A 10499-nucleotide genomic window follows, 5' to 3' on the forward strand; every position below is an offset into this window, starting at 1 on the left:
CTTTGCTACCATGTTGATGCTAACATAAGCTAAAATGTCTGTGGCTTAATAAAAATTATTAAGCCAATAATAGAAGTGATTATAGTACACACAAACCACAAACAGATACATGTGCTTTTCCAGTTTTTCGCTATGGAATGTAATGACTACACGTAATATTCATGAAGATACACAGAGATCACGTACACACCGGCCCGGTCTTCTGCCCTCAGCATACGAAATGCACGGTTGTCGATGGCTTTCTCCTGTGTCCCTCCCTGACCAGACTTTCCCTTGCCACCAGCCCCAGCCCCCTCTCCAGATGAATTGGGTATTAGCATCACCTTGCTCTTGCACTTGTATTCCTAAAACAATATATTGTTTAATTTACATGGTTTTGAACTTTATACAGAAAATCATACTGCTTTTTCTACTCCTTTGTGCTAAATTAGATTTGTGAGGTTCAAACAATGGTGCGTTAAATCTAGCAGGCTCGTTCATTTTACATTTAGTGTTCCGTTTTCAACATGCTATCTATTGTGCCTATGGGCAGTGCTGGTGTCCAATTTTTTTTTTTCATCTTTGGAAGGGGAGGTCAGGTATTTTGCTTGGATTTGCTGTTTATAAGCATTCACGGTCATAGCTGATGGTACCCTGCATGGGAACCCCTCTGTGATACGTAGGTCGTAGAAGCACTCCTGTCTTCACCGGGACTCCTGAGAGTGAAAAGAGGTACTCAGTGGAATTTAAGAAACAAAGCAGGTGAACATACAGGAGGAGGGGGAGAGAGACAGAGAGAGGGAACCAAACCATAAGAGACTCTCAGCGATAGGGCGCACACTGAGGGTCCATAGAAGGAGGTGGGTGGGGGGTGGACTAGATAAGTGAAGGGGATTAAGGAGGGCACTTGTCACGTTGAGCACTGGGTGTTACATGTGAGTGATGAATCACTAAATTCTGTTCCTGAAAACAAAAAATAGGTACTTAATTTTACAGTAATCATGGGCGTGAAGTGGGAGCGTCCTGGAAAAATGAAGATGTATGGCTATTGAGTCACCAGATACATGCTTGTGAAATGTGTATCCTTTTCAGCCTGTTCAAATTTTTGCCTATTTTTCTGTTGGGTTGTTTATTGTCTGATTGAGTTCCAGGAATTTTTTATCTATTCTTGATGGTAATTAAGAAATCTGACAGTACCAGGTGTAGGTGAATGTGTGAAACAAGATTTTCACACTGCTACCATGCGTGTAAGTTGGTACAAGCACTTAGGAAGCCAATTTGGCATTTTCTAGGAAGGAAGAAGAGGTGTCTTCTTGTGACCAACATACGTGTAACGTTTATTTTACTTTAGAGAGAGAGTGTAAGCAGGGGAGGGGGCAAAGGGAGAGGGAGAGAAAGAATCTTAAGCAGGCTTCATGCTCAGCACAGAGCCCAACGTGGGGCACTATCCCACGACCCTGGGGTCATGACCTGAGCTAATACCAGGAGTCAGATGCTCAAACAGCTGAGCCACCCAGGCACCCCACACATAATGTTTGACAACAAGAAGAAATTTGCGTATGTGCACCAGGTGACATGTTCAAGAATGTTCATAATGGCGCTGTTTGTAGTATCCAAAACTGAAAGACACCTCAGATACCCGTCACCACGGGAGCACATTTCAGCTCTAACTGGCCCTGGTTTCTCACTAGTGGCACAGTGTTGAGCAAGCTGCCTGAACTCTGCAGGCATCAGCTGCCTCACCTGCCTGATGGAGAAGGTCTTAGGGTGGTTCTGAGGGTCCAGGAAGAACGTACACGCACAAGTCTTAAGTCAGTGCTGAGGGCCTGGTGTGCACTGGTAACTGGTCTGGTTTGCGGCCGTCGGCTCCAGCCGTCAGCGTGCCTCAGTGAGTGTGCCTGTGTCTTGGCATGAGTTTTCTGGCTCACACTCGATTCAGGGGGATGAGGAGAGATTATCACAGGTTGGAAGAGGGCATCTTCAAATGAATCTTAAAGAAGAAGTCAGGTTTAAAAGGCTGGAGACCTCAGCCCCGTTAGGATGGCCAGTGTCAGACAAAGATTAGCAGGTGTCGTCAAGGATGTGGAGGAAACAAAACCCTTGTGCTCTGTTGCACAGAATGTAAAATGGTGCAACCACTTTGTTGGTTGCTCAAAAAAATTGAAAGTCGAATTGTCATAAGATTCAGCAATCCTGCTACTGAGTGTGTATACCCAAAAGAATTGAAAGCAGGGACTCAGAGATGTTTGTACACACACATTCCTACCCACAGTCACAGTAGCCGGAGTGTGGAAGCCACCCACGTGTTTATCAGTGGATGAGTAGATAAACAAAATGTGGTGTCTGGACACAATGGGGTGTTATTCAGCCTTAAATAAAAAAGGGATTCCTGCACACTGCCGCCTCGGCGAACCTTGAAGACATTATGCTGTGTGAAATAAGCCAGTCACAAAAGGACAAATACCATGGCTTCCCTCTTAAATGAAGTGCGTAGAGTAATGAAGCTTATGGCGTCGTAAAGTAGAAGCCAGTTATCCGGGCTGGCAGGGGGTGCGGGGAGGGCCCTGGGGAATTAGTGTCTAATGGGACTTTGTTTCAGTTTTGCAAGATGACAGGAGATGGATGGTGGTGATGGCTGCGCACTGAATGCACTTAATGCCACTTAAATATTAACTCAAAAATGGTTAAGATGGTATGTGTCTTTTAACCGTGATCGATCAATTGATCAGTTGATAGATAGCTGGATAAATATTTTCTAATAGCCTTCACTTTTTGGAGCAGCTGGAGGTTTAGTGGCTTCCGTGTACACTGTGCCTCCCGTGGGCAGTACTGTGTTACTGGTAGTGCATTGCACTGACACATCATTATGCTGCAGAGTCCATAGTTCACATTAGGGCTCGGTCTTGCATTGTGCATTCCGTGGGTTTAAGCAAATGTATGATGTCCCGTAGCCACCATTTGTTTTTGAGTTTAAATCAGCTCAGTAATAACAGAGAAAGCTGATGAGGTTGGTTCATTTCTGTCTTGGCTTCAGGACCATGGAGAACGCTAACGGTGCAGGCGGGAGTGCACCTGAGGACTCTGGTGCTGCCGAGGAGCGAGCCGGGAGCACCACTCCGCAGGGAGAACAGGGTCAGCTCCTTTATCATGAGGAGACCATCGACCTCGGTGGAGACGAGTTTGGGTCTGAAGAGAACGAGACTATATCGGAAGATTCTAATAACTTTGTGGATAAGCTTAATGAGCACATGATGGAAAGCGTCCTCATTTCTGACTCTCCAAACAACAGCGAAGACGACGCAGCCGAGCTGGGCTGTTTGCAGGGTGTCGTGGAGCCTGCAGACGGTCACGCTGATCCCACACCGGAAAGTCTGCTGGAGGAAGGAGCAGCCGACACCCTGAGCAGTAACACTGGAAGTGACAGGGACACTGGGGACCGTGCACCTAAAGGCGGCTCCGATTCCACCCCCGACCCGGAGCTCGAAGAAGTAAAAGGTGCGCCCGCCTTGGGAGAGGAGGGTGCCGAGGACCTGGGCCCGGAGAGTCAGGGGCACAGCCCGCCTTCCAGACAGTCCCCTCGGAAGGAGGAGCCCGTGCCCGTATGCACCATTTTCAGCCAGTCGCTCCCTGCCCACTCCCAGCCGCCCCTGCTGCTGCGGGACGGCTTCCAGTCCCAGATGGTGAAGTCTCCTAGCTGCAGCGGTGCCAGCGACGCAGTGGCCAAGACCCCTCCCCAGGCAGTCCAGCCAAGCCCCAGCCTCAGTAAATTTTTTGGAGACCCCACCAGCACTAATTCCTTGGCCTCGGACTTCTTTGATTCCTTCACCACCTCCACTTTCATCTCTGTCAGTAACCCCAACGCGGGCTCTTCCATTCCAGAAAAACGGTCTTCACTCTCCACTCCGGTGGGAGAGAGATCCCCGGGTTCTGCTGAGCCTGCTCCCTCCGCAGGGATTGAGAAGTCAGAATCGGGTGTTTCCCCGACTTCCCTAGAAATTCCTCAGTCCCCAAAACCATTTTCCCAGATCCAGGCCGTGTTCGCAGGGAGCGAGGACCCATTTGCCACCGCCCTGAGCATGAGCGAGATGGATCGCAGAAGTGACGCCTGGCTTCCCGGGGAGGGGACCCGGGACATCCTGATTTCTGTGGCAGCCCAGCAATACAGCACGGTGTTCGTGGACAAGGAGAGCCTCACCATGCCAGGCCTCAAGTTCGACAACGTCCAGGTAGGTGCGGGGCGCCTCGCGAAGCGCTTCCCCGGAAGCAGGTCCTTCCGGGTCCACATCCGGCTCCCATCCTTCTCGTTCTGTTTTCCCTGGGTTCTCCCTCATGCCCCATTCATGTGTGTGTGTATGTGTGTGCGCACGCGTGCACGTGTGTATACACGCACATATAAATACCTTCAAGGACTGAAAAATCCACCTTTTTCAGCAATTTCTAAAATTCTCATTTTGAGAGTCTGTTATGTCACTAGTTAATTTGGAACCATGTTTACTTCCCTAATAAAATGTGTTTAAGGCACTAATCCGAGTCTTGGAAGTGAACGCCAGCAAGGTAGAGAGTTACATCAGAATTCTCTGAAATGGCTGTGAGCCTTGTGTGATCACGTTATTTGTAACATTTAAGCTTCAGTAAATAAGCCCCCATTCCTTTGTTTTTTTGTTTACCAAATAACATGCTTTATGTAGAAAGAGTTTTTATACATTTCATTAAGAAAAATATGAATGGCCCCACAGAATAACAAATTACAAAAATGTATGAATGTTCTGTAGAATAAACAGTAACATAGAAAAGTTTAATCTAGGGGCGCCTGGGTGGCTTAGTTGGTTGAGCGTCCAACTTTCGCTTAGGTCATGATCTCGCGGTTCATGGGTTCGAGCCCCGCGTCGGTCTCTGTGCTGACTGCCAGCTCAGAGCCTGGAGCCTGTTTCAGAGTCTGACTCCCTCTCTCTCTGACCCTCCCCTGCTCACACTGTCTCTCTCTCTCTCTCTCCTAGAAACAAATTTAAAAAAAAAAATTAAAAAAAAAGTTAAATCTAGAAATCAAAGACAGTAAGATTTTTTCCATTTTCCATTATCTTACTTATTTTTAATGTTTATCTTAAGAGAGAAAGGGAGTGTGAGGAGGGGCAGAGAAAGGGAGGAAGGAGGGAGGGAGGCAAAGACTCCCAGGCAGCCTCCACACTGTCAGCGCAGAGCCCAGTGCGGGGCTCGAACTCATGAGCTGTGAGATCCTGACCTGAGCCGAAATCAAGAGTTGGACGCTTAACTGACTGGCCACCCAGGTACCCCTACATTTTCTGCCACCTCATTAGGCATTTCATTCACAAGTGTCCCGTGCTTGACACAGTGTGGGGAATAGCCTGTCATGAGCAGCCCTGCCGGGAGCAGAAATTGGTACAAACTTTCTTAAAGTTTTTAAATCAGCATCCAAATGTGTACATTATTTGATCCAGAAATCCCACTCTTAGGAATTATTTTTATAATATAGGAAATACCGTTCCTGGCATACAAATACCCAGCTTTGGGGACGTCCGTTGGAGTGTGTGGTTTATTATTGCAAAGCATCTGAAACAGTCTAAAAGCCCTTTATCAGAGGCCGGTCGAGTACATTTGCCCCATCTTTATAGCGGAATGTTTATGTAGGTATTAAAAATAATGGGGGCGCCTGGGTGGCTTAGTCGGTTAAGCGTCCGACTTTCGCTTGGGTCATGATCTCGTGGTTCGTGGGTTCGAGCCCCGCGTCGGGCTCTGTGCTGACTGCCAGCTCAGAGCCTGGAGCCTGTTTCAGTCTGTGACTCCCTCTCTCTCTGACCCTCCCCTGCTCACGCTGTCTCTCTCTCTCTCTCTCTCTCCTAGAAATAAATAAAACATTTAAAAAAAATAAATAAAAATAAAAATAATGGTGCAGGGGCACCTGGGGAGCTCAGTCGGTTGAGCATCTGTCTGACACTTGATTTTGGCTCGGGTCACGATTTCTCAGTTTGTGAGATGGAGCCCTCGGTCGGGATCTGCACTGAGCGTGGGGCCGGCTTGCGATTCTCTCTCCCTGCCCCTCCCCCATGTGTGCGGGTGCACTCTCCCAAAATAAATAAGTAAACTTTAAAAATAAATAAATAAAATGAAAATAGAAATGATGAGAAGCAGAATTTTTAATGAGGCTTATATTTATTAAATTTGAAAGTCTAGTTACGAGATGACCTGAAGCGTGCACAGTGTGGTAAAAATGTTCACACACTCCACACTCCACACACGTGACACAACACACATGTAACACATGACACACATGACACACGGTGCAGCACGTGATGCACATGTAACATAGCATGTGACACAAGACACAACATGATACACGACACGTGACGCGCACGTGGCACACACAACACACATGCACACACAGACAACACTCGCTGGTTCAGTCAGCTCGCTGGCGGGCGGTTCCGCGCATTGAGCAGACCACAGGGGGGATCATCAGGGGCTGCACGCCCGTGCGTGGGGGGCACCGCCCCGGCCAGGCTGCCAGCCTCCGGCCCTGCACACATCGGTCCCCCCGGAGCTGGAGGAGGGACCGGCGGTCTCCCGCGGCCCCGCCGCACCCCCGTGGCTGGGTCGGAAAGCCCAGCGTGTGGAGGGAGTGTCGTGGCCTTGCTAAACCTCGGTGAGCGTTGGTGCACCGCTGAGCCCAGGTCGAGTGCCCCGCTGGGGGCCTGGCGCCCTTGGGTATTTTCTAGGGACCTAGAAAAGTGAGCTCGCCAGCCTTGGACAGTTTGCATGTCAGTCTTGACAGCATATCCGGGCACCAAACACACATTTATTGTGCGCATACTGTTTACCGGGTGGTGTCTGAGGCGTCCTGTCCCCCCTCTCCGGCGGAGTGTACTGAGCATACACTTACCTTTGCAGGACCTTTCTGGTGATTTCCACCATGGACTCTGAGTTCAGGGATGCTTGGCAGTGTGGGATTTGATCGACGGCTTCACGCGGTCCTTCCCCGCAGTGGGGGCGTTAGTGCTCTGCTCCGCGTCTCCTCCCTGCCCCCTCCTGGGCTCTCCGTGCTCTGCTGCTCCATTCCTGTGACCTCCGCGGGTCTGGCCTTCCAGCCCTTCCTTCCCAGACCATCTGTGGTTTGCAGTTTGCTTCCCCCACTGATTGTAACTCAGGGGGGAAATCCAAGGTTGCCATGGAAACGACGTCGCACCCAGAGGTTGGAGGGCATTTGGGAAATGTGTCCTGCTGCTTTGCTTTGGTTCGCACGAGGTCTAGGGTGAGCACGTGACATTTCACGGATGGGGCCACGAGCGCCAAACAAGGGGCAGGCTGATTAGCGTCAGACTCATACCTTTTTTTTTTTTTAATCTTTTTTTTTTAAATGTTTTATTTATTTCTGAGAGAGAGAGAGACAGCGTGAGCAGGGGAGGGTCAGAGACAGAGGAAGACACAGAATCTGAAACAGGTTCCAGGCTCTGATCTGGCAGTCAGCACAGAGCCTGACGCGGGGCTCGAACCCACGAACCGCGAGATCATGACCTGAGCCAAAGTCGGACGCTTAACCGACTGAGCCACCCAGGCGCCCCAAGCGTCAGACTCATTCCGGAAGCGCTGACGCCCCATGCTGGCTTCACTGGGGCTGAGTCACGTGAGATCCTGGCACAGGTCCTCCACCCCCACCCCCACTTGGAAACCCCTGTTACTTCCGTCCCCAATTCGACGCTGCTAACCATGCAGTACAGTACCCGGGATGTCCCTCGAGTCAGCAGGGACTTGAGATGCCCCCCACACACACATGGGCAAGATGCAAGCGGCCAAGCAGGAGGCAGCGATTCTTTTCATTCCCTGCAGGGCCCTCAGTAACGTCTTGCAGTTCACAGTGGCTGTTTTGGGAGCCTCGTGGCAAATTGAAATTTGAACCAAGAGTAGTTCCCAAAATCCCTCTGACCCTCCCACGTAACGAATGCGCTAGATGTGTGTTCCCTTGTATACCATCCTGCGAAGAACCTTTCATTCCCAAAACAAAAGGAAAACCATATGGTTAACCTTGAATGAACGGGCTGTGTTTATTTGCCAGAGGACTTTAGATTGGTTTTTTAGTAACTTTCTGTGCACACCAGGCTTTTAAAACCATTTCTCGGATTTGCCTGTTAATAAGCTGCTCCTTCGTCACTGTTACTTTGCAGACCTGTTCGTTCACGATCAGCTTTCTCAAACACTCGTGTTTGACTTTTTTCCAAACTGTTCACCTGTTGGTACCTAATTAACAATTACCTTCCTGTGGGATAAAACTTGAGAAGATTTTGAATGTGTTTCTTTACGAAGTCACGTCCACAGCAGTCTGCGCTAAGTTCGCGGCTTAATGGCAAGTGTGCGTCACGCCCTCCCGCCAGAGCCGCGTCAGAAGGAGGACAGGCTCTTTCGGCTCGTCGTGGTCATCCATAGGTCTCTTCTGGGTCTTGTTTTAATTCTTTCTTTAATGTTTATTTATTTTAGAGAGAGACACAGAATGCAAGTGGGGGAGGGGCAGAGAGAGGGAGACACAGAGTCTGAAGCAGCTCCAGGCTCCAAGCTGTCAGCACAGAGCCCGACGTGGGCTCGGACTCACGAACCGTGAGATCATGACCTGAGCCGAAGTCGGCCGCTTAACCAGCGGAGCCGGCCAGGCGCCCCGTGGCCTCTCTTAAAGAAGTGAAAGGGCAGTTTGTGGGGAAAGAGCTCAGAACGAGTAAGGGTTGGGAGTATTGTTTGCACGGTGCCTGCTCGCTAAGAGGGGACGGAGCAGAGGGAGGACAAAGCAGGAGCAGCAGCGGGTCCGTGGCTAGGGGAGTAGGGCCGGGCCGGGGACAGCAGGGGCCCGGGGCCTGTCCCAGCCTGCTCCGCCTGTGCCAGGGGACCCACACGCCTGATGCGCCCTTGGGGACCGGATCCTTCCACCAGCCCCTCCCCTGCCCCCGCTTCTCCGGCCCCCGCCCCCTTCCCGCAGTCAGATTCGACAGGAGTGCCCTCGGGGAAACCCGCACGGTCTGCATGAAACCCCCTTCCCGGGGCCGCTTTGAGTCCTGTGTCAGGAACCTCCCGGAAGCCAAAGGCGCGCCTGCTCCTGGAGCTCTGCCAGCTTCAGATAGTCTCAGCTTCGGTTGTTTCGTCCTCATGTGCGTTTCTTTTTTTTTTTTTTTTTTTTTTTTTTTTTTTTTTTTTTTTTTTTTTTTTTTTTTTTTTTTTTTTTTTTTTTTTATTTATTTCTAGGAGAGAGAGAGAGAGACAGCGTGAGCAGGGGAGGGTCAGAGAGAGAGGGAGTCACAGACCGAAACAGGCTCTGGGCTCTGAGCTGGCAGTCAGCACAGAGCCCGACGCGGGGCTCGAACCCACGAACCGCGAGATCATGACCTAAGCGAAAGTCGGACGCTCAACCGACTAAGCCACCCAGGCGCCCCCTCATGTGCGTTTCTAAAGATGGGGTTTTTCTGGATGCGCAGTATGTTTACAGCGTAAAGTTCAAGGTTGACAGATTCTCTTTTCCGTCCAGCACTTCAGAGATGCCCTCCCATCGTGCTCTGGACGCGACGTCCATCATAAGTCTTGTCTCGCGGGCGCCTGGTGGCTGAAACAGTCCCTTTTTCACATCAGGACGGTCCGGCCCCAGTGGCTGGGGGACGGGCAGAAGCCAAGGTCACTCAGCCGCTTTCGTCCCCACGCTCACAGACGGGCCTTCCCCGGGCTCCTGACCCACGTTTGCTTAACTGGGCCGAGGCGCGTGCGCGTGGAAGACCTGGAGGGGCCGGGCCACGCCATCCGGTGAGCGGGCCAGGCTGCCTCCCCGGGGAGCGTCTGCCCCATTCCGCCCCGTAGGGCCTCCCCAGGAAAGAGGGCTGGCTTGGCTTTAGTCTTACGGCTTTATGGAAACAGGTCACGCGTGTGACGCACAGCTCCCTGGTTTTCAGCGTCTGGAGGGCCGTGCGGCCCCCCCACCACCAGTTCTCGCGAGGCTTGTGTCTCCCAGAGGCCCAGCCGCTTCCCTCCCGCTCTCTTCCCGTGTGCCCCGCCCCGGCCCCGGGCAAGCGCCGATCTCTGTCTCACCGACCCTCTCTGCTTAGTCTCGTACGAACGGGCCCCCAACACCCGGTCCTTCATGCCAGGTCATCCTTAGGATGACACCGTCGGGGGCCCAACCCGTGCACACGCGTCAGCACCTCGTTGCTCTGTATTGTCAAGTAGCCGTGTTTGTGCCGGTCCACGTCGTATTGCCCATCCCCCCTTGTGGGCATTGGATCTGTGTCCACTTTTTGGCCTTTATGAACACGGCCGCTCACACGCACCCGAGAGCGGGTTTTTCTGTGGACACGTTTCCTTTCCTCTTGGGTGCGAACCTCGTACCCAGGAGCGGACTGCCTCGGCCCCGTGGCAGCTCTGCGGCTCACGGTGTGACGAACGTCCCTCCCCACTCTGCCCTGCCGTGGTCCCTCCCCACTCTGCCCTGCCGTGGTCCCTCCCCACTCTGCCCTGCCGTGGTCCCTCCCCACTCTGCCCTG

The 10499-nt window shown here is 51.6% G+C and overlaps 1 protein-coding gene across 1 annotated transcript in view; it reads left to right on the top strand.

Annotated features, from left to right (window-relative positions):
- Positions 1 to 10499, top strand: part of TRAPPC12 (trafficking protein particle complex 12) — a 73130-nt gene that overhangs the window by 2105 nt on the left and 60526 nt on the right. Inside the window, exon 2 of the mRNA XM_039257374.1 lies at positions 3014 to 4205. Coding sequence (XP_039113305.1) covers positions 3018 to 4205 — 1188 coding nt within the window. The 5' untranslated portion in view covers positions 3014 to 3017. The remainder of the gene's footprint in view (positions 1 to 3013; positions 4206 to 10499) is intronic.

This window comes from Hyaena hyaena, unplaced genomic scaffold (genome assembly GCF_003009895.1).
Source record: "Hyaena hyaena isolate Hyena2069 unplaced genomic scaffold, ASM300989v1 scaffold_612, whole genome shotgun sequence".
NCBI lineage: Eukaryota > Metazoa > Chordata > Mammalia > Carnivora > Hyaenidae > Hyaena > Hyaena hyaena.